The sequence below is a fragment of the Leopardus geoffroyi genome, chromosome B1 (genome assembly GCF_018350155.1).
Source record: "Leopardus geoffroyi isolate Oge1 chromosome B1, O.geoffroyi_Oge1_pat1.0, whole genome shotgun sequence".
Taxonomy (NCBI): Eukaryota; Metazoa; Chordata; class Mammalia; order Carnivora; family Felidae; genus Leopardus; species Leopardus geoffroyi.
The window spans coordinates 2358821-2383884 of NC_059327.1; the positions used below are offsets into that span (position 1 = coordinate 2358821).

General features: G+C 43.2%; 1 protein-coding gene across 5 annotated transcripts in view; it reads right to left on the minus strand.

Annotated features, from left to right (window-relative positions):
- CSMD1 (CUB and Sushi multiple domains 1) overlaps window positions 1–25064 on the minus strand; it is a 2022178-nt gene that overhangs the window by 24059 nt on the left and 1973055 nt on the right. For all 5 annotated transcript variants that reach the window (XM_045451804.1, XM_045451793.1, XM_045451792.1 and 2 more), the window contains 9 exons: window positions 20438–20626; window positions 17825–17998; window positions 16919–17101; window positions 9068–9244; window positions 7808–7987; window positions 5282–5455; window positions 4819–4992; window positions 3027–3100; window positions 4–115 (listed from right to left, as the gene is read on the minus strand). In XM_045451804.1, the coding sequence (XP_045307760.1) occupies window positions 4–115; window positions 3027–3100; window positions 4819–4992; window positions 5282–5455; window positions 7808–7987; window positions 9068–9244; window positions 16919–17101; window positions 17825–17998; window positions 20438–20626 (1437 nt within the window). The remainder of the gene's footprint in view (window positions 1–3; window positions 116–3026; window positions 3101–4818; window positions 4993–5281; window positions 5456–7807; window positions 7988–9067; window positions 9245–16918; window positions 17102–17824; window positions 17999–20437; window positions 20627–25064) is intronic.

The following is a 25064-nucleotide window of genomic DNA, read 5'->3' on the forward strand; positions in this document are numbered from 1 at the left end:
TACGTATACATTCTGTCTGTATTCCACTCCAAGTTAAATTTGCCAGGCAAGTCCGAGTCGTAGAACCTTGGATGTGGTAACCTTTTCTGCACCTGAAAAACACGGTGCTTCCGACCTAGAGAGGAAATCCAACATGGGCTTCAGAGGCGGAGCGGACGTGCGAGATACAACGTCATCACGCTGGAAAGCTCATTCCAGGGTAAGATACGCGAATGACATCTCTCTTCCATGTCAGGCCGTTGTTTGAGCCAGCATGGACGTTTCAACTGCGTGTTACGGCTGAGTTGCTCAATGCATGAGGTGAGGATACAGGCAGGTACAGAGAACTGTGGTCATTTAAGAGGGAGTTTACTTGGGTGACGAAAGAACGCTTTTTCTCTTTCCTTTTGGCCCTCTGTGTCTTCAGATTGTAATATTTTTTTTCCCCTTTTCCATTATTTCCTGCTATCCCTATTTAAGGTGTTGGCTTTACCCAATTGCTTTTGTTGACACTGCTGGGGATTGGCCAGCTCCTGCTCTATCGTAGAATCTCTCGAAACTCAGTCTATCCTCCTGAAGCAGCAGATACTTGGACTCTTTATTGCCACCCGCATGCCTGAAGTATCTTCCCAATAGACCTTCACAACCTCCCCTCCCCCCACCTTAGTTGTTGATATCTTGCTAACTTTCACTTCTGCACATTCTTTCCTGACCTTCCAAGGAGGCATCATATGCTTCTTACTGCAATGTCCTAGAAGCACCTGTATGTTTATCTACTTCCCCAACTTAACTGGAAATGCCTTGAAGGGAAGGTTCCCAGTGGTCTGTAGACATGTTTTTTGAGGATCAGTGATGGTCATGTGTTGAAGGGAATCAATGATCTCTCCTGGTCACCAATCACTTATATCCGGGACATGCAGGTTGGGGAGAACAGAAAACGGAAGAGAAGTAGGCTCACAGAAAGGTGGTCTACACCTGGAAGGCAGCTTCGCGCACCCTGTGGTTCGGAATGGGACCAAGTGGGTTCCTAAGGCATGAATTATGAGTCCATGTAAGTGCACAGGTGAAGAGTGCACCCTGATTCTTGCTCAGAGGATTCAAACCAGGTCCTTAATTCCTCCACATGTGTCTTCCCATCTGGGTCAGTCCCTATCTCCCTCATTGGGATTTTGGGGAGAAGAACTATGAGTAAAACATGGGGCAATAGTTGCTGCACTGAATAGTGATGAAGCATGTCAGAAAAAAAAAAATAAAATAAAATAAACAAGCTGTTCCTTACCACTGGCACCTGAAAGTAGAGATTGGAATTTATACAGAAAAAAAAAAAAATCAAATTTACCTAAACTGCAAAGGAATAACGGATTTGAGATGCAGAGATGGGTAAAGAGTAATCCATCACCTATCAGGAATACCCTCCATTGAATTTCCTTCTCAGGATGTCACTGACCCCAATCGGACCTCCTGGCAAATACGCGACATTATTTACTAGCAAGAAGAAAAGAGACAGCCTCTATCAGGTACTGGTCGGAGGAAAAGACAGTGTCCTTCTCAATAGAGTATCTTTTAGCAGAAGATGCCTGGTCAGTCCAGATTGATCACTGTAAATTAACCTGGTGTTTATGAATTGACGGGACGTGGCCCGCCGAAGACTGGAGGGCAGCATTTAAATTGCGTAATGAACACAGCATGACAAGGGATGTTCTAAAACTGAAGCGGCTCATTCTGCGTGAGCATGTTGCAGAACGCAGTGCTGAAGAAAACAAAACTCTGTTATATTCACAACTTAATGTGTCCTGATGAAAACGAAAGAAGAAACAAGAAACATTTTAGGACGATTCCTCTGACAGGGTTAGCCATCTCCTTAAAGGATGGCGTCTGTGTCTTTAAAGTATTAGCAAATCTTGCTTTTGGATCCAACCTATCATTCTTGTTAGTGTAACTTGATTTTGTCATCAGAGGAGTGAGAAATTTATCCATTCCTATTAGTTTCTTAAGATAGATCCCAGAGATAGGATGCCAAGTGTAGTCACTAAATATGGACTTCACGTGGGCTCTTTGAGGGCAGATAAGGAACCCGTGGGGAGTCAGTGAGAGCATTACTCAGTATAGTATTTGCAGGCCTTGCCGTATATGTGGCATGACATTTCTACATGCCAGTAAGCATTTCCCTGAGGATTGGGCCATATTTGACACCTAACATAAAATACGCCAGATTGTGCCTCATAGGTACCTACGACAAGTTCCTCTGGGGGGTGTAGGAATGCCATCAGGAAGTAGCCAAGGTGTGTTAGAGCCAACCAAGAAAGAATATGTTAGGTTTCAGGAAAGCCTCAGTGAAGTGGCTGAAGAAAAAAGGCTTTTTATTCTAAATTAGTGGGCTCTCTAACTTGAATGCACTACACATATTTAACTGTGGCTTTCAAAGCCATCTCATCATCGAGCTGTGAAGTCACTTGATCACTTAAGATGGTGGAAACATTTTATTTCAAGGTTCATTACCTCCCAGTTTTAGTTATTCCTCTAATACTACCTAACGTGTTAATGTACTTTTTATTTAAAAAGTCAAACGAACGTCAAACGTGATATCAAGTATGCAAATAGTTCATACACAGAGGTGGCATGGAAAAGAAATATCACAAAGTAAGCCTACTAGCTGAGGAGGCTGAATGCGTTTTCTTCTGTTTTTGTCTCTAAAATCTAGTATTGTTTGCCCATGATGCATCGGGTCACTGAACAGGGTATTGTTACGTGTAGCTATTCAGTGACCAGTCACTCTGGAGAACTGCCACGACAGTTCAGCGAACAAAAAACACCACGTCATGCAAACTTTCAAGTAGAAATCAATATGACAATTGCTACTGTGTGAATTAAGATGCATCCAGCTATCCCAATTTTGACAGTTAAAATACCACGTGGGCATCCTCTCCGAATCAATGTATCTCCGCAAATATACGATGAATCAGGGTACGTGAAGCCATGCGCACATGTTCGAGTGTCAATTGCATTTTATACTTACAGAGAAACAGGGGGAAATAAAAATGGAATACCTCATATCCTCTGGAGCTATTCTGTATTCCAAAGTGTGGAGTGCCGGGGTCTGGGCAGCTGTTATGAGCTGGATCTGAAGTGCACATAAAAACAAAACAAAACAAAGAGCGCCAGATACGGTTACTCTAGGGACTCTAACATTTTTACTCAAAGGTCATAAAAATTTGAGAAACCTGGGGGGGTCTGGGTGGCTCCGTTGGTTAAGTGCCCGACTCTGGATTTCAGGTCAGGTCATGATCTCACGGTCTCGAGATCGAGCCCCGCATAGGGCTCCGCGCTGAGCCCGGAGTCTGCTTGGGATCCTCTCCTTCTCTCTCCACCCCACCCCTGCTCATTCCCTCCCTCTCCCCCTCTCCCTCTCTCTCTCTCAAAATAGACAAAGTATAAAAAATTGAGAAAATTATATTTTGGCAGATATGTAAGATGTTTTGCATTAAAGTTAAAAATCAAAGTAAATTGCTATTTTCATCTTCTTTTCAGACTTCTTTAGGTATTCCTCCTTAGTCCTTTATCAGATTCTAAATTGCCCTGTGTATTATTTTCTGTATCAGAATGAACACTCTTTTCCATTTTCTGGTCAGACATAGTATACTGGTCGGTCCACTAATATGCTGTCTTCAATAATTATTATGCTCCCTCGGTTCTTAAGGAGTTCACTAGTGGTCATCTCTTTCAGTCATCCATTACGTGATTGCAAATTTCTTGAATTAATTTTCCTCGAGACTTCAAAGTGGGAAATATATTTAGTGCTTCAAAGTTGAGGCATATGGTAGGCCAAAAGTGACATTTCTCTCCCCAAAAATGTAGGACTTGAGCAACGAGGAGCGTGTAGCTTTATTAGTTGCTGCTCTCTAGATGCTCGTATGAAAAAAATTACCTAACTTACAAAACAAATTGTTTTCGAGAGAAACTAACCTATTGGAAGGAAGAAAACCATTTCTTAGTATAGAGATAGGAACCGTGTAGCAACGGTTTAAATGAAATAGCAGTAAACATGTCTATTAATAAAAAAAAAAAAGGCAGTGCTTCAAGGAAATTATTCCTGAAGCTCTTTGTGTTTAAGTAGTAATCAGTCAATTTCTTAGAAACCATGACTATAGATCATTAATTGTTTACTACAAAGATGCAGAACATCTACTCCTTGGCTCAGTACAGCTGGTGAAAAAATTAACCCATCAATCAACATGAATCTGCAGCCATGAGGTATGAAGAAAATTGCTCTTAACAGAAATAAAGGGTAATGTTTCTCTGCCACTAAGAATTTGACTTTTGACAAATATAGCTTGTATCTGAATCCCTTCTAGGAGACAGAAATGCAACATAAAAAGGCAGGGCTTAAATCATATGGAAAGCGTCTTCTGACTTGTAAGTCTCGTTGCCATATTCCAAGGTCACCAGAACATCATGCCCGACTCCTTCCACCACTGCTGGTGTGGGTGGGTCAGTCGGCACTGGCCAGTGAAGACAGAATGGCACCAAGGGGATGACACCCAAACAACAGCCAGGCCGTCTTCCCGGTGATGGTGGCTTTGGAGAAGGGCAATGACAGTGTCTTCAACAAAGCTGTCTTTCCCTGAAAGAATGCTCCTGCCGCTTGAGATGAAGACAGGGAAACAAGACCTAAATTCAAGTCCAAAGTTGATCTGTAGGATTTAATCGGAGTAGCCGATGAGGGCTTGCCCAACGAACCGTCTGTGGGCAGAGGACCTGTGAAGCCACCAACGATCCCATTTCAGTGTGCGGGTCCCCACCCCCGAACGCCCTCGGGGGGGGTCTGGCCAACGTTCCTACCGATGCAGGTGGGCTGGGTGCCGCTCCACGTGCCGTCGGCCTGGCAGGTTCTTCTCGAGGACCCCACCAGTATGAAGGGAGGTTTGCACTGGAAGAAGACTTCAGATTTATAGGTGAAGCTTTTGCCACTGAGCCGCCCCTCCGCGGGGGTGCCGGGGTCTCCGCAGAACACAGCTGTTGGAGACAGCAAGGCAGTCAGCCAACAATAGGAGCCGCCGCGTCGGGTCAGCCCACTCGGGTTGTGTAACTAGTGTCTGCGAAATCTTTGGGGACAACTATTAAACTGGGAAATGACCGAGGGGCAGAATGCGCATTTGAGCGGGGAGGTCTCAAGCGTGAACGTTTGCGTGTGGTAGCATGGCTATAGAGGACACGTCGCTGTTCCCCTCACACCGGGAGCTGAGGGTGCTCCTCATGGTCCAGTGCAACGTGACCCAGGAACAAGCATTACTGGGGGACTTACGTAGGCACTGGGGCACCTCCCCTTTCCACACCCCATGGCCTTCGCAGGAGAGGATGACGGAGTGAGAGGGCTGGAAGCCGTCCACGCAGCTGTAACTGATGCTGGACCCCCAGTGGAAATCTGCTCCCTCCACCTTCCCGTGCTGTACTTGAGGAGGCTGGCCACACGTGACAGCTGTTTCAAAGAACAGACGAGACTGAACATCCGGAGCATCCGCCACGACCCTAACACTCACAGGATGCACGTTTTAATTCTACCCGGATCACAAAGGACATCTACATAGGGTTGTTTTCTTTTAATACGAGGATTATTGAGGAAGACAGCACATCGAGATAGTAAAACTTTTCTCCAATATTTCTTCATTAATTTAGATCAAGTACATAAGAGCACAGCAAAGTCACAACATATCACACGGTGGAAGAAAGCAGGATTGAACATGACATTCTCAATACGTACAAGGCCAAGAAGGGAAGAAATACTCTTTTCAATGTATGTCTTTTCATGATGGTTCTCAACAACAAATCAAATCTGGGCTTGCTTATATGACATGAGTACAGACTTCTGGATTTATATATATAGTTGGCAAGCTCTGTGTTTTTTTAACACATAAAGATATAATATGTGAAAGACATAGGCTGTGGATCCATTTGCCGAATAATTAAAAACCAAGCACTTGCATGGTTAAGAAGATTCCGTGGAACACCACCGCCCAGTGTATTATATCAGCCCTGAGCTGACGGTGGGGCCCCCGAGCAGGGACGCAGTTCTCACAGATGATGAGTGGCTGGCGTGGCCCCAGGTAGCCCCCTTAGAGTCTAGCCATTACCCTGAAGTGCAGGGGGCTGGGGACTGCGATTGACAAATCTTCTTGGAAGATCCAAGAGCTTTCTGGATTTTTCACCCTGGAGGAGGCTTGCCAATGACAGAAGGCAGCAAGAGAAGGGACCCAGGTGTATACTCTCACCTGCATTTTCTTCTGCGTGCTCACACTCAGGCATTCTCACGTCGGGAGACACAGTCACACATGCACAGTCAGCAGCTGGAAATGAGCCTCTCTGTTATCTCTCATCTATTCAGTTTTTTCAACCAATATTTCTTGAGAGTCCACACGTGAGGGGGTAGGGGGGACACGTGCTCTAGACAGGGGATATCAAGTGAGAAGTCCCCTAGGAGGGAACAGTAATGAGCGACGTGGTTTCACAGAAACACATGAGGAGGTGACTAGCCCCAGACAGGTTCAGAGGGAGAGAGTGGTCTCTTCTGGAAGGGCCTGGTTGCCCACGGAGTTCCTTCCAACTGCACTGGTTGTTCAAAAGAGGAGCAAAAGTCTACAAAAGCATGTGACATCACAGAGACCAGTGCAATTATTGGTCGCTGTCATGAGCACGTCACGTGACTAGATGGCTCCTGACACTAGTCTGTGACTTTCAGTAAACGTTTATCCAGCGCCTGCAACAGACACAGCATTAATGATGGCTGGCGGAAGACAGGAGCCTCTGCCATCCTTACGCACGGGTAGGAGGGAAAACGTGGCCCACCAACAGGCCTACGTCGGAAGGGAGAGGGAGCCAGGTGGTTGAGCACCCAGCTCTCACGGAGGCCTCACACTGAGCTCTGTCCACACAAGCCCCAAGACCCATCTGCCTCTCAGAGCCCACTGAAGATGAACGCTTCCTCACTATCAGTTGCCAGGGTCCAACTCACAACTCCCCCAGAACTGTCCGGGGTCCTAGTCCAACAAAGAGCCAGGCACTGCATTTTTGTTTGGGGCCAGCCACGCTCAAGCCCCACTTGTCTCCCTGTGCCCCTCCTGCCCCACTCTGGCCCGGCTGATAAGGAAGCTGGCACGTGCTCTCTCCAGTGCTGGCAGAGGAGCCCTAACCATGCAGATCGCTGTCTTTGGACAACTGTCTCCAGCACCACTGTTTTCTCACTGTCAAAGCCCAGCCCTCAGCTATATCGTTCAAGTCACATCCACTGGCGTCTCCCTGACCTTCTCTCCCTGCAAAGTCCAACCCCCAAGTCATAAACCTTTTCTACCGCCTCTATATTTGTAGGGCATCTTCAGACTCAGTGTCCAAATCCCACAGAACATCATGGTACCAACATGGTCCGCCATTATTTGATGATTGGCTTCTCTCTCTAAGTGGAGTTTAAAGTCCTATAATTATTCTCCCCATCATACCTGCCTTAAGCCTTAATAAATCTGGGGTTAACAATGTTTACCGAGAGAGAGGACATCACTGGGATTCAAAATACAGACTTAAAGGTTGTACCCCATCATTTGAGAGCTGATGTCTCCCAATCTTGGTTTGTACACTGAGCCATTTACTAACTCTGCTAGTCTGTTTTCCCATCTGTAAAGCCGAGATTAATGTATTAAGAAAATGGCAGTGATTTTATTTGCAGATGAGTTCACGAGAATTCCTAGCACATAGAGGACATCATAAATGCTTGCAAATGCAGTGAAATGGAATTCAACAAACGCTTCTGTGTCAGCAAGGCCAGAAAGGTAACGACACAGACCTTTGCAGGTGGGTTTGCTGTTATTCCATGTACTGTCTTTGGTACAACGGATGGTGGATGACGTGACAGGTTCCAGGAGATAGCCAGGGTCACACTGATAGCTTACAGTCTTATTGAAGGTGAAATCCGTCCCAAACTGGATGCCATTGGCCAGTGTACCTGGGTCCCCACAGCTTATAACTAATGAGCAGAAGACAAAAAGCATTAGAAAGGTAAAAACAAAAGCAAAAACAAACATTAAGTGAATTCATTATGGTTTCTGTTCATGTTACTCCCCTTATGCTGATGATATTCAAAATGATTAGGCAGTGGGGCGCTTGGGTGGCTCAGTCAGTTAAGTGTCTGACTCTTGGTCTCGGCTCAGGTCACGATCTCATGGTTCGTGGGTTTGAGCCCCGCTTCGGGCTCTGTGCCGACAGCGCAGAACCTGCTTGGGATATTCTTTCTCTCCCTCTCTCTCTCTCCTCTCTGCCCCTCCCATGCTCACTCTCTTTTTCTCAAAATAAATAAAAAATTAAACTTAATGAAAACAAACCAAATTGATTCAGTAGTAAATTGTTACAGCAGTATTGTCCTCTGTTTGCTGACCGGTTGTCGGGACACTGTGTTTGGAATTGCTTGTTTCTATTTGATCCTGGTTGGCTGTGGGGATGCCGGCTGCCATCTTTGTCCAGTCCTTAATTATGTACCGTGTGTACTCTCATCACAAAGTTAAGGACAGAGACAAAGGCTGCGATCAGAGAATAAACACTTTTCTTACTTCTCTGCAAACGAGATGTTCTACAGAGAGGACAAACCTTGACTTTTGTTGGCCCCAATTTTCCAACGTCCAACCCACTGGCCAATGAAAATAGCTTTGGGGGCGCCTGTGTGGCTCAGTTGGTTAAATGTCTGACTTTGGCTCAGGTCATGATCTCACGGTTTGTGAGTTCAAGCCCCACTTCAGTCTCACTGCTGACAGCACAGAGCCTGCTTTAGATTCTCTGTCCCCCTCTCGGCCCTCCCCCTGCTTACACACATGTAATCTCTCTCTCCCCGCCTCAAAAATAAGTAGACGTTAAAAAGAAGAAAATATTTTCAACCATATAAATAAGAAGGTGAAGAAAGATCTAAAACTGTCTAATAAATAGAGCCATCATATATATGTAGACCTTGTTTTTGCCATGTGTTAACAAAATCAATAAAGTATTTAACAAATAAACAAATTTTTCTCGGTCAAGTCGGTGACATCCTTGGGCCCACATGACAGCTGTTACTAACTTGTACAGTCGGGGGCTGTGCCGGTCCAGGTCCCGTTGGCTGTGCAGTGCCGAATCATTAACCCCGAGGTCTTGTAGCCTTCCCAACAGGCGTAGATGACCGAGCTGGAGAACAGGACGCCGTCACTGCTGACAATCATGCCGTTGGTGGGTGTGCCAGGATTCCCACAGGACACGGCTGTGAGCGACAGTAACACATAAACACAGTGAGCTCCTACCAAAATGATCAATACAAGAGACCAGAGGTTGTCAGTGTCGTAGAGGACATGTTTCTTTTTAAGAAAATAGGACCTATTGCTATGAAGATGTTGAATATATATCTTACATTATGATTTGTACCATTATTTTATCGATGAGTTACAAATGTGAACATTGTCTTTTCATAGTATTCTTCCTAAAGTACTTCAAAACCAATTAAAAGATGAATTAAAGCACTGAAAATTCCAAGACTTGCTTCTTTGGGATTTCATATGTTTATAATAAAAAAGCATTTTTTTTAAAAAGGATTTTTTTTTTAAAGGATCTATCTGATATCAGCAACTCAGAAGTCACGCCCTTCACGTAATAACTGATTTTTTAGAAATCCGGTCAAATCGGGTCATATTTCACATCTGTAGAACTCATTTGGAAAATAAGTGATGCCTGAGGAGTATGAGTGAGTACTTAAACTGTCTTGTAAAATGGTCTCCTCATTGTTACCCCATCCAACGGCGGCTGTTTTAAGTGGCCTTGGACAGGCTGCACTCTGTTTCTCTCTAGATGATCCCAATGCCTGTGCAGGCATTAAGATGCCCTCTAATGATGGCAATAATGAAAGGCTGGGCAACAGTTCTACGCCCGGTGTACCCCCCTCGCACATTTCTTAGCCCAGAAAGCTCAGTGGCTTCTGGGTGTGTATCAAGTGATGGTTTTAACCCTTAATAGGATTTTCTTGACTTTTGTACTCGCGTTTATTTATCACAAAGATTGTGTTTTTTTCTCCTTAGCACTCCCACATGATGCACAGCGGGTAGACATAGAAAGAATATGACCTTTCGTTGGACGCTCACAGCAGAATGTATCCTGAGACCATTTCTGAGAGTGGCTGGAATGTTTACAAATGCTCCTTCCTATTTAGTTGTGCCACTTTCAAATCTAGCATTCAGAACAAAGATAGACTCTTTCTAAAAATGTGGATGAAAGGGGCGCCTGGGTGGCGCAGTCGGTTAAGCGTCCGACTTCAGCCAGGTCACGATCTCGCGGTCCGTGAGTTCGAGCCCCGCGTCAGGCTCTGGGCTGATGGCTCAGAGCCTGGAGCCTGTTTCCGATTCTGTGTCTCCCTCTCTCTCTGCCCCTCCCCTGTTCATGCTCTGTCTCTCTCTGTCCCAAAAATGAATAAACGTTGAAAAAAAAAATTAAAAAAAAAAAATGTGGATGAAAACAGGGGCACCTGGGTGGCTCAGTCGGTTAAGCATGGGATGTTTGATTTCAGCTCAGGTCATGATCTCACGGTCCATGAGACTGAGCCACACACTTGACTCTGTGCTGACAGTACAGAGCCTGCTTGGGATTCTCTCTTCCTCTCTCTGCCTTTCCCCTGCTTACACCCTCTCTCAAAGATACATGTATGTACTAAAAAAAAAAAAAAAAAATACAGAAGAAAACAAGCTGACTACAAAACTTACATAGTATAGAAGAGACACTGTAATGGACGTGAAGGGAATCGCCGATCATATTGTGCTGAAAAACATGCTGACCCTGAGGTTGGACTTGATCGTGTCTGACAACTACAAAGCATGCATGCTGGTGCTTCTCTGTCTGTGCCCATGACAGACATGAGTCCACCACAACCCTCTTCCCTAATGGATCTGGTGTGAACTTACAGTCTTTCCTAGCACGGATCTTTCAGCATTTTTCTGGCTGTCATTTGAAATGAGATCTATTTGCCAATAGTGAAGCAGATGATATTTAACATTGAACATCTGAAGCCCAAAAGTCTTGTGATGGCTATACTATCAATCAAAATGTCATGTTGCCAAAAGCCCAGAGGCTAGACTCTTTGAGACAATTACTCATTCATTCAACACATGTTGATTCATCATTGAATATGTGACATTTGTTGTTTGATGTACCAATGAAAAGCCCGACAGAGAAGAGACTTGTATTGATCCAATTCGTAATTTAGCAAACAAACCAGACAACCGTGTTCTTACATTTTATTCTAACCATAACTACGATTAAAATGTGTAGCAATTTTCAAATGTCACCTGAGAAAGATAATGCTAAAATGGGATGCAAGACACAGGTGAACATATTCGAGCTTAATTTACAGACAGATATGTTGTCAGGGTAAGAATACCCATCATGATAATGACATCCTAATGTTCAGAAAGTCCCTCAAACAGGGGTTCCTGGGTGTTTCGTCATTTAAGAGTCTGACTCACGATGTCAGCTCAGGTTATGATCTTGCAGTCCATGAGTTCGAGCCCTATGTCAGGCTCTGGGCTGACAACACAGAGCCTACTTGGGATTCTCTCTCTGTCTGCCCCTCTCCCCCTTCATGCTCTCTCTGTCTCTACAATAAAATAATAAATAAAATAAAATAAAATAAAATAAAATAAAATTTTAGAAAGTCCCTCAAATAATTGTATCCTGCAAAATCAAATTCACGGTTAACTTTTTTTTTTTCCCTGACAAGGACAGTTTCACTGATGATTATGCCCATGAAAATGAAAAAGAAAAATGAAGATTGGAAGTTAGCCTTAATATGTCTGTGTTTGCATTAATGCCTCCATGACATAGGAGGACCTCCACTGAGGAAAAACAAGAGATGACATTTACAGTCACAGAAGGGAAACAATATATTCTATAAGTAATAAGTTAAAAAAATTTAAATACATCTTTTCTTTTCAGTTACACGTGGTTAATGTGACTCCTTTTGGTAAAAGATCATTTTCTTTTACTTGATTTGTAATAAAAGAGCCTTATACTCACTCCAGAAACCGTGTATTGTCTACAGATGCTGGGACTGTTCAGGCAGCACTCTGCATTAGGGACATGGCTGCTAAATCGAGTTAAATAGTGTGGATTTGAATCTATGCTCATACAACTTAAGTACACATGAGCCATCAAATCAAGTTATGGACATGCAGCGTCCTCACTGCAGAATGGGTATAATAAGGGTAGTTACTCTCACTTTTCATAAGATTAAACGTAATGCATGCAAAATGCCTAGAAGGCAATCTGACATCTTAGTAGCAGTAAAGGTAGACGGGGTGGCTGATGCTGTTGTTACCTTCATTATAAACATTGTGCTACCTTGTCTATTACCTGGAAGAGAGGTAGGCTTTATCATCAGCTCCTGGGAAACAGGATTCAGAGTTGCCTAAGGCAACTAAAAGCAATGAGGCCATTATATCTAAGCAACTTCTTACGATACATCCATTTGAAAAGTTTAGTCGATGAGCCTATGATTACAAGCCTGGATGGCTAGCAAAGAAAACATGATCTGAAATGATGGAAATACATTACAAATGTAAGTTCTTTGACACTCAAGAGTTTTTAAAATATTTTTATTTTGTGTTTCATAAACTCTTCTCTCTCTCTTTTTTTTTTTTTTTTTTTTTTTTTTTTTTACCATTTATTGAAATGCCCCATCAGGCTCTAATGCCTTTAATAGATTCAGAGAAGGTAGTTCATCAGGTGATAGATGGTCTCACCGGATTGAATACAGTCATAGCCAACACTGGCGGAAATGCCAAAGTCACTGGTAACGCCCTTTTCTGTAGAGAATAATATGTTCCCCAAAGGTTTGGCTCTATGATAACAAGTGAGAAAAAATAGCCACAGATTGCCCAAAAAGATTTAAACATGTGTGTTTGTGGGGGTATAGGATCAGCCATACATTCCTAGCCATCATTTGTTATTACTGTGAGTGTGAATTATACTCCTACTCACTCAACTTCCCATGATTTCTGAACACCGCAGTTCTGAGGTAGTCAGTTTTGTAGGGCATAGCATATTTGGGCACTTTTGTCATATTGAAACATTTCAGCTTCTTTCTGTACACGGATTTTAATAGCCAAGTTTCTAAGGATTTTATAAGAAACACTTGACTTTCTAACTTTAGATAAACCAAACGCTATTCTAAAAATACTTTGTATGGTCTGACTTAGGTACATTTTGAAGTAAAATCCAATTAAGCTCTCCTAATCAAATAAATTAATTCATTTATGATTTGCTCGAATAGAACCCATGGTGTTATATCACAGCACCAAAGTGAGATTCCTATGGAAAAATATCATTCACTCTTAACTGTTTTAAATTTTTTCACCTTTTAAATGTGCAAAACTAAAGTGCTTATGGTAAACCTGAATAGAATATACAGTCCCAAGTGAATGAGCATTCCTTTTTTTTTTTTTTTTTTTATAATGTTTATTTATTTCTGAGAGAGAGAGAGATAGAACACAAGCAGGGGAGGGGCAGAGAGAGAGAGAGGGAGACACAGAATCTGAAGCGGGCTCCAGGCTCCGAGCTGTCAGCACACAGACCCACACGGGGCTCAAACTCACGAACCGTGAGATCATGACCTGAGCTGAAGTCAGACGCTTAACTGAGTGAGCCACCCAGGTGCCCTGTGAGTGACCATTTTTAAGAGAATATGGAGGCATCTAAGTCAGGTTTGTTCTGCTTTTGGGAGCTGTATTTTCCCAACATATTTGGTTAACTTTTAACCGATAATTTATCAAGCATTTTTCTGCCCCCCTCTTTCTCTGTCCTTCTAGAACTGTAATTACAGGTATGTTAAACTGCTTGATATTATCCCATAGGAAATTATTAGGCTGTTGTTGTTTTCTCTTTTTCCTTTGTTTTCAGATTGGATCCTTTTCAGTGAACTGTCTTCATGGTAACTGACCCTTCTGCCATTTTTAATCTGCAAAGCTTATGTAGCAAAGTTTTTATATCAGATACTATAGTCTTCAATCCAGACAGTCCCAGAGTTTCCATCAGGTTGTTTTTTTATTATTTTCATTTCTTATTAAGATTCCCTCTCTGTTTATGATGCTAACATACTTTAAGTCCCTGCAGATATACTTTTTTAATGTTTATTTATTTATTTTTGAAAGAAAAAGAGGGGGTACATGTGTGCGTGTGAGCGTGCAGGGGAGGGCAGAGAGAGAAAGAGAGAGAGAATCTCAAGCAGGATCTGCACTGTCAGCACAGAGCCAGATGTGGAGCTTGAACTCACAAACCGTGAGATCATGACCTGAGCCCAAATCAAGTGTTGGACCCTTAACCAACTGAGCCACCCAGGTGCCCCAAGTGCATGAAGATATTTTAAATAGATGCTTTAAGTCCTTATGCATTATTTTCAACATTTGGGTCATCTCAGGATCAGATTCTATTTCTATTTGTTTTTTCTTTGCTTGTTTGATTAGGGGTCATGTCATTCTGAGTTATGCATATGTAGTTATTTTTTATTTATGCTGGACATTGTGCACAAAATGATGCATGGATTATGTCCTTCCTTCCAAATGTGCTGGAGTTTGTTCTGGTGGGCTTTTAAACCAATTGTACATCCTTTGGGTGTTGCCATCAGTTTCATTCTTTTTTAGAGGAGATCTATTCAGTCTTAGTCCTACCATGTTTTTGCTCTTAGTTCTAGCACGTTACATTTGTTTTAGGGAATGGTACATATTCATAATGCATGGGGCTTTCTGGGCATCTGTGAAATGTCCCAAGTGCACAGTAAGAGCTCTGACTGGCCAGATGTCCAGTGTTTCTCAGTAGGGTATGACTTCTAGTATCATGGGTCCACTCTCAACTCTGCAGCAGAAGGTTGTTGTATCAATGGGTCTCACCTGTTCTCATCTGCCTGACCCTCACCCAAGTCACCCAGTGAACGTCCACCAGACTTATGGGGCTCTCCCATTTTCAGCCAGCCATTCTCAGATTCCATGTTCTGTAAGTTCTGTTTCAGTAGCCTAGAACAATTTCTGTTGCATCACCTCACCAAGCCACCATACCACCTGAGTTCCACTTTCCGACTGTGCAGTAAGAAAAATATACCAGGAGATTATGGGCTCACCTCACGGATTCCTTTTCTCCTATGGAACACAGTCATGCACTGTCTGTTGTTTAATAAGATAAATGTCTCATATATTTTGTTGTTTTATAGTTGTCCCCAGAAAGAAGGCTAGCCTACTGGCATTCAACATGTCATGGAGTAAAGTGGATCTCTTGTTTAATTTTAATAATCTTCAAATATATTCTGGACAGACAATTCCCAGGCGTAGTATAGAGGGAAAAGGTTTAGACGAAGCGTAAAGGTAGGTTACGGAAGTCATGTACAACTTTGAGGTACCATATTATAGAGTAAAAAATACTCTGGTTTGGGTGAGAAAGGTGTGCTGTCATGCAGATTGTAATATTCAAATTCTCCAAGAGAGGGGCAAACTGAGAACATTGTGTCTGAGTAACACTGTGTCTACTAATTTAGAGTCACATACTTTAGCCAATACAGGAAAGTGTCATCCTGTAGCTCACAGTGGCAGGTGGCATCCCACCATTACTATTCAATCATATTTGAGTAAAGTCAACTTCTTTAGGGCCTAATCTTAATATTTACAGTAACTCGATATTTACGCTAACTTAATATTATGCTAACTTGATTGTGAGAAGGTGATTTGCAATAAAAAAAATACCTTGGGTTATTATATACACACATCTCTTTACCTAGATATAGATGCCTCTAGGACAATCTATTACTCTGATGAGATTATATGCACACACATACATATGCATACACATATATGAGGTATATATATTCACATATACACGTACATATATAGGATTGCATTTCCTATATGATTTTATGAGATTATAGGTAATAGTCTGATTATATCAGTACATACATATTATTTTCTATTATTCTATATAATACATATAACAAATATATTATTCTACGTATTAAATGAGACATGAGCAGATACCACTGAAGAAGGCACAGAGAAAATGAAGATGAAGAAAACTTGGTTTATATTTCTGGTACTGATATTGTTTCAGTTTATTCAAGTCGGTCAAATTATATAGCAAGTGTTTCATTCATGTAAAGATGGATATTTAATTTGTGTCCTCATTTTAGACTCAAACATTAAGTAGCTGAGAAGTTTGTATGGAAAAAAACACATTTGGAACATTTAAAGTCTTATCTGTCTGAATTCTAAGTCAGTTACTTTCTGGGCTCTAAACAAACTTGTGATACCGCATCCCACCTTGGCTGAAGGCAGGAATCGCCAATACTTGGCATGGTGAGGTATGCATGGTGTTTCTACTGGACTTACCGAGGCATCCTGTCGTGTCCACTTACGCCTCTCAAACACTAACGCAGAGAAAATTCTCCCCAAAATATTATGCACAAAATCAGCCAGGTTCCTTCATAATACCTGCTTTGGACAGGGGCCAGCAAGAGATTGGAAATAAGATGCGAAGTGAAGACTATCTCGGCCCGCAGAAGTTACAGTCAGGGATTTATACCCTTCTACTCACGGTTCCTTTTCCTGAGCTGTTCATTACCAGCAACCACACAATGCCACCAAGTCCCACAGAGATTATTATCAGAAGATCAGAAACCTCTTCTAGGTTATAAACATTCAAAAGGCAAGGATCTGGGTTAGAAGACCTGTTGAGCACTCAGAACACCTCCATACACCCAGCCATGAGTTTGGATGATCCCCTTACACAAGTTGGAGGAAAGTAGTGTAATGACACAAAGGTTCCATCTCTAGGATGTCTGTGGAAATCACTGGCCATTTTAGAATGAATTACATGGTTCCAAGTGCACAGGCTGACTTTCAGGCTGGACCGTACTCACCTTCACAGACGGGCTGCAGTCCTGACCATGAGCCATTGAGCAAACACGTCCGCTCAGGAGAGCCCCTCAGCTGATAACCCATCTCACAGGAGAAACGGAGAAGGCTCTTGGCCTTGAGTTCATCTCCAAGCCGGGATCCATGCGCTGGGGTCCCCGGATCCCCACAAAATCCAGGATCATTTCCTATTGAACGCAGACACAAATGGTAATACAGAATACTGTTAGACTTGTTTACCACAGCTGCTAAGTTTAAGGAGAGTGCAAAGTCACTCAAGTGCATTACAGTCATACTGCATTCTGGAGATCTTCTAAGAAAGACTTTCTCGATTGTAGCACAAGTGGAGAACATTAAGAAATTGTTCCTGTGTGAATAAACAAACTAGCTTATTAAACTGCAGTACGACAACAGTTTATATGCTCTGGAAGAAGTAAAATCCTGGGAATGATGAACGCAGGGATTGTCCACTGGATGCATCAGTGCAGATAATGAAAGGGAAATGGGACTAAGTTGTATTGTGTAAAAACCAATCAAATGAGAGGTTTGGTTCTTCTCGATTATGTTCAGAGCTGCTGATTCACTGACTTTTATTTATTTACTTAAGAATTATTCATGAAAGAATTAAGATGACGTTGTTTTCAAAGGGGGTCGATGGAATTATCAATTACCGAGACAGGAAAGATGTGGAAGAACTGAAAGGAGGTACGGAGAAGGAATCAAGAATGACCAGGGACAAACTGAGTCCAGGTAGGCAGGCCTCTTGGCCAAGGTGAAAAAGAACTCCCGGGACTCCCACAGGAGGAAATGGGAAGTGACTGGCACTTGAAGGTATCGATGAAGATTGGAGATGACCAGATGGCACACGGGCGTGTCTGTACCATGACACCACATCGTAAGCAATTCCTCACCTGTACAGTGGGGTAGTGCCCCACTCCAGTGACTATCCTCTTGACACACTCTAGTGCTGTTGCCTACAAGATTCCGGCTCCCTTTGCACGCGTAGTGAACTACGGCACCGTATGTAAACAGTTCTCCAGTTAGGATAGCATTGGCAGGAACCCCTGGGTGTCCACATGATATAGCTTAGGAAAAAAATTAAAATAAATGATTACATCAGTCCTGTTGAAGTGCTTACGTTGGTAAGTCTCCCATACAGACACCCATACAAACATCACCTATAAAATGAAAAGAGCCTAAATATACTGGCAAATGCCTGCAATGCCCCATAAATGGAAAATCCCATGTTCCAGATGACAGTCCCCCTCCTAAATATCCATACATTACTGAACACAAGGAAAAGGGTCTGTCAGTGAATCTTGTTTTAGCTTTGTTTTATCTTAAGGTAGTTTTGCTTACGATAAAAATTTCCATGTAGGCTTTCAAAGAGAAAGTCACTCTACCTACATGTTTTCTCCACCTGCCCTTAACTTTATTAAAAAAAAAAAAATCAGTATTATATTACACAAAATGTTACAAGTTACCTAGATTCCTGAAAACTATTTCCATGTAACTCTACAAGTATATGACTATTACTATGACAATCTTATACTGGCTTCTGGGGAGAAAACTCTGTTGCATCTGCTTACTCTTCCAGTCTGTGGATCCAGGAAGGCCCTTTTAACAATTTTCCTTGGAATAGGTGGTGGTCTAACATGTTGAATTAGTAGTAATAATAAATTAGCGATTAACTTTCCCTCAGTATATTCTATACAATGATTTCAGCCTTCCCGTTCATTTCTTTAAAATGATGCCAAGTCAGGCCTATAACCCACTCATAAATTATCCTTAAAAAGGAAAATTCCGGAATCCAGATTAATGTAGACTAGTGAAGATTTAGGTCTCCTTTTCTGTGAAGTCCCAGCTTCGGATTCACAGTGGACAAATTTTGTGCGGCACGCAACTCTGGCAGGACTCAAGCTACAGACAAATTATTCAAAGCCCACTGATGTAACACCCGAGCGTCACTGCATTTGATCACTGGCAACCCAAAAGTGATATCAACCAGAGAGGTAGATTTAAAAGGCGGAAACACATTAGGGAAACACATCCCCTGAGTCACATTCGCCCTTATATCGATACGGTCTTACACTGACATCCATTCATTGGTGAACGACATTCTATCTAGATGGAGTCCTAAAAGGAAGCTAATTAGGGCTGAATTAGTAAATGGTTGGCAAATGACCAGTTCCAGGTGAAATTAGAAGAGAAAAAAAAGCAGCGAGACAATAGCAGTAACAAGAGAGATGAAGCTTAGCAGCTGTGGCCCAAGTACAAGCAAATGGCCCCTCGGAGAACCTGTATCCCCAGGCTCATGGTAATTCCGACTGTTAATGACAGCAAGCGGTGAGAATCAGCCACCCAGGAGGATGAGAGTCACTTACAACCTAGTTCCTGGAGATCTGGAGCACACTGGCATCATTACAGAATCTAATGGAAGTCTCACATCAACCGGGGAAGATGCAAAAGAAATGTGTGGGGAGGCAGAGACAGAAAAACTAATTTCTCTGAAAAATTCCCGTGTGTGAAGGCCTAGAAAACCAGAAAGCAGCCAAAATATGATGAAGATTGTAATCAATTTATAGATGCATTTTTGAGCGTGTGAAGCTGTGCATTTGATTTTGAAAGAAGTCACGCTTTCTCCATAGAAATTAATTCTCTCATTACAATTAGAATTCGAGACAAGTTTCCATGTAGATTGGGAGGGTTGTGAGGGACACTGAATTACAGGAAAAACAATCTCCAGGACTAATTTATTCTAAAAATGTACTAAAAACGCTATAATGCAAGAGGTAGGACAGATTATCACTTTTTTTTTTTTCAGTAAATTCAATTTAAGGTGTAATTGTCATTTCCCACATCCTCTATGCACATAAAATGAATACGAAGAAGATGACATTTTGATTTTAAGGACTGTTTTGTTTCCGAATGATTTTTAAAAGGCCAAAAAGACCCCTTTTCCTAAACCGTCAGACTGTTTGAAAAAGAGGATGTCTTTAAGCTAATGGACAATATGGTCTATCAAGTTAAAAGAAGGTAAGACTGAAAGCTATTTGGGGAAAATGTATTCTTGTTCATCTACATGGTCTAAAAATACTGATAATGTCGTGAGAGGGGCCACATAATGATGACCTATAATTGTGTCTGCCTAGAAATACTGCCTCCATTCTTTAGGGCAATATGCTTTCCTCTTAATCATATGGGTCAGGAGGAGGATACGGTCAAGAATCTATCGTCCTTGTTGTAATAAGCAAACACAGACTCAGAATGAGTCCAACCGCTGCCCCAAACACTGGCTCTGCTTTCTTCTGAAGCTGGTGTCAGAATTTGCTTGTGTCCCCTCTCCTTTCGTGACCCTTGAACTTGTCTGAGTTGCATTTTGTGATTTCTGGCCAATCAATAAAGATATCATAATAACTTACACAATCTGTAAAGACTTAATTTTTTTTTTTCTTTTCTCTTTTGTTCTGCTCATGGTCTTACAGGGCTCTGTGGCACAAGAATCCAAGATACCCCTCACTTACTCAAACACTTGGGTAAAGACCGATCCCATAAGCCATTCGCCGTACAGGTTAAGGCAGAAGATCCCAACAAGTAGAATCCCTTCTTGCAATGATACATGATACTCATTCCGTATTCAAAACTCTCAGGGAAATTCTGTTGCCCATGACGAATGGCGTTTTCCACAAAGCCTGGATCTGAGCAGTTCACCACTAGGGGAAAAAGAAAAAAAGTTACACATCATTTAGATACACTGATAGGCAAAACAGATCTGCAAAGAGGCCCCACTCATCATTTTAGAAAGGCTGGAAATGACACCATCACAGCTGAGGTTTATCATAAATGTTCTTCCCTTGACAGATTCTACTTACTGCTGGGGGCCAATATGCTTCAAAAACTGTCAAGCAATGTACCTGCTACTACGGCAGTTTTTACAACACGAGACCGATTCCCTGTATTTATTTCCTAATAACAGACTTCTTCAATATAAAGTCTAAAAATGGTTTTCTTGGTTAAGATTTTGTGTCAGGAAAATGTTAAAACAGAACCCGCTGAAATTAGTTTAGTTTAAATATTCTTACTCGCATGTAATGTTTCAGGACAGTCGGTGACACACTAATCCCTCCCCCCCCCCACCCCCTGCCTGCATTAATTAATGCTTCAATATGTGTGCCTAAAGTAATTTCTGCTATATGTGGAATGCAAACAAAAATGACAATTCTTCCATCAACGCTTAATAGAAATGTAAATCAAGCCAGCCTCTGATTTCAGCCTCTTCCCCCTTTAGAAACAGCCCCGCAGTGAAACAGTCCGCTGTGGCACTCAGGACATGCTCTGGTTAATCCGAATGGCACTCTATTAGCCTGAATGCCTGTTGGCATCTGTAAGGGAATTAGCAATGTGCTTTCGCAGGTGCAGAGGAAAAGAAAGAACCCCTGATTATCTCAGGCTTTGACCCACCACACCAGTGAATGACACAGCTGCCGTGAAAGCTGCACTCTCTCCAGATATTTCTGGCTCAGAAAGGGGCTGTTGAACTCATTCTCAGGCAGTCGGCGCACGTCACGGGTCCCAGTGCCTGGGGGCAAAGCCTTTCCTTATCTGTGCCTGTGATTTCCGCTTGGTAGTAAGCAAGGTGGAGGGCAGAACGGACACTTACAAAGACCCCTTTGAGTGCCGTCACATCGTAGTCTATGCTTTTTAGAACAGTCCTGAGTTGAGAGGAGAAAGATTCAAGTTCTCCTGAGCCAAAAAAGCCCGTGTGTATGGAGCACGGCAAACACCGCACGCTAAAGTTATAACCGGACCCACTGACATAGCGGGGACTACCCGCCTGGAGAAAGTGTAACGTACTAGAAAGACTGATGATTTTTATAACCTGGCATTTCGAGTTGTGTGTCCAGCCCAGGAGACAGAGATAGTTTGCTAGCGATACACCTTCATAAGCAGCAAAGTGCTTCCCTGGCCGGCACGCCGCAGGCACTCTGTGTTCCCGTTCCTGTCCACGTTCCTCTCAGCAGCCAGTCCGAAACATGGCATCGCGGTCTTCCGTCGTGGATGGAGTGAGCCAGGTCCCGGACGCCTCCGCCAGGACACCCAGCAGATCCCCAGTGCTTCACAGGACTCCGCGCGCCCTGGTTGAGCTCCTACTTTTCTCTTCTGTCCTTTCGTGTTTTGCCCGGCTTTCTTTGGTATAGGCCAATCGCGTGGTGGATGAGAAACAGGAAATGTACACAGCAACTGCCATGCAGGGTCCAGAGCTCAACAGAAGGACCCAGCTGGAGATGAGAACAGGGAGAAGAGGGAGGCCATTGGCAGAGAGGTAGTAATTAGTGATGCTGAGATCCCAACTGCCTCCTTCTCTCTGCAGGCCAAGGGATGGGCTGTTGTCTGAGTTCCTCCGTGGCCAGAGGACGAGGATTTAGATTACTCGACTTCCATGCCCAACGGCTTTGAAACCCTGGGCTTGGTTTCTCCCCGATGGCCCCTCTTGCCCATGTGGAGGAGAGACAGGAGTGCCCTCATTACCAGCAGCCACTGTGGGACTTGGGCTGCACAGAATCATCTAGAAGGAGCACCGGAGTGCTGAGTCCCAGGCACCTGCCCTTTCTTTCACCCACTTCAGCACCCTTCAAAGGTGCTTCAATTTACAAAGAAGTAAAAATGCTTCACAATGATCAACGATGCCTGAGCGCCAGTGGGGAAAACTGAATTGTTCTTTATGTTGTGAGAGTTACGTCTACAAAACCCTCAATCTGCTCGTACATTTCTTTGGTCTTGTCCTATCACATCATTCCTGGGCAGCGGCAGTCAGACACATCCATTTCCATTCCTTCCAATTTATTTCGGAGGCTCCAGTAGGAGATTCGGCTGTGTATCCCTGCTGGGGGTAGGGATAACTTGATTTAGCAGTCTGTGCCACAGGGGGCTCTGAGATGGCCCGTGCCTCGGTCGCACGAGGGTGTGCTTGGCCACAGGGAAGGCGGGCTGCCCGCCGGAAGAATTTGCGGGTGTCCGCGAACAGCTCTTCCATCCAGGTCCTTCCTCCACTTTGGCACGGGATCCCCGTCTCGGGGTCCCGTGGGCCCAGGCCCGCGTGAGTTGCAACCGTGAGCTGTCAGCAGGGTGGAGGGGATCAGATTCCTTCAATGTTCTCCTCACTTGCGAAATGACCCACGAGGTTGAGGAAGACCAGCCAGACCTCCTGCAAAGACCTGACCTTCTACGTTTGCCACGTGGAGCCCAGGAGAGGGTAGCACCCGGGAGAGAAATCAGTATCGCACGGTGGAGCTCTTCATCTGGCCTTAAGCTGTCACTAACCAGCACGCCGGGAGCCAACAGGTGGACTTGAGGTCCAGGTGTTAAAACGCGATGCAGAACCAAATTCCATCAGCTAGAAGGAATGAGATGCCCTAGACGCTGGCCCAGCAGGGAGGAGTTCAAGAGGGGGCACAAAGTGTGTTCCCTGGGGACCTTTGGGTGTGTCAGAGGGCAAGGGAAGACATTAATATAATGATCAGTAGCACGCCCGAGGTCACAAGGATGGTCACTCTAGAACTAAGTAAGGATTAGGGCTCCTGATTTCCTGTCCAGTAAAGCACATTTATGAAAATGCATGAGTATTTCTTGATAACATGAATCCCAAAGGGATCCCCTCCACTGTCTTTTTTTGTGTTTTGGAGAATAACTGCTATACATTTTAGCTTCCAAAAATTCTGTAGAGGCTATGTATGGAGCCTCTTCTCTACACATAATCTTTATTCTTGGAGAAGTTATCTGGAAAAATATTTGAGCAACATAGAGAGACAAAAAACATTGCACATCCGGGGTGTCTGGGTGGCTCAGTTGGTTAAGCTTCCGACTTGGGCTCAGGTAGGTTCGAGCCCCGCGTCGGGCTCAGTGCTGACAGCTAGGAGCCTGGAGCCTGCTTCCGACTCTGTGTCTCCCTCTCTTTCTGCCCCTCCCCCACCATGCTCTGTCTCTTTCTGTCTCTCAAAAATGAATGTTAAAAAAAAATTTACAAATAGCACATCCTATGATTTCCACTTTTCAACATGTATTCTCTTTCAAACTGTTTTGAGTAACAGTCCATTTTATCCAACATTGCCCTAAATCTGCTCGTGCATTCTTTCTGTCCTGTCCTATTGAATCAGTCCTAAACAGCTGCAGTCAGACACAAATATCGCCCTCATCTGAATATTGAGTGCATAGGTAACCTGAGCAATGAAATATTATAATGCCAGTTTTTGAAACATGATTTGCTAATTATTGGATCCAACGTATTCCACCTTCAGTCTCTAAGAGCGATTCACTTTCCCTTGACGTGCTTCAAACCGTAGGACCCTGCAAAGCACTCAGCCTCTCAATCCTGTTCCGTCCAGACCAGCGTGGTCATGTGCCTGTGCACTGTCTCATTAGACGCCACCTCATTAACCGGCCCTAGTTTGTCGTGTGCTGGAATCAACACCCGCCCCACGTTCTTGATTCTGTACATAAACCCCAAAGCAATCACCATGTTTTCGTGTAAAACCTCTCTGATGATGGAAAATATGACAGATTTCTCCAGCTGTTCAAAACTAGAAACTAGACCGTTTGCTTCTTCCAGGTTGTGGGAAAATAAAGAAAAAGGCACCATGAGAATGTGCCACAGTCACTAATAGCGGGGACCTGGGTGGTCTGGACAGTGAAACTCCTAAAATACTTTGCTAGGTTTGTTACGGATTTGATTCCACCCTGTTATTTGGCTGGGGCAATCTCTGAAGACTTCAGTTGCTTCTGAATTGAATAATGGAATTCTGAATTCCGTCTCCGGTTCTCAGAAACAATTTTCATAATACATTCTTCTATTAAACACAAGAGATTTCTTGGTAGGCTTCTTATATCACTTGTCCGTTTATTAAAATTTATTAAGTAGCAATCAATATAAAGATTATAAGGCTTTACTTGGCAGGTGTCTGAGACGATTATAACAGCACCATGCAATTTAACCTCTATATCCAGAATCTGGTTCGAAGTAGGAAATCCAAAACAGAATCCAAAGTGCTTTTCAATTTTTGATGTCAACACTGTTGCCTACAGGTCTAGTGTTTTCATTTTTCACCACTTTATGGAGATAAGAGTGACATGTGAAGAGCTGTACATAATTCATAG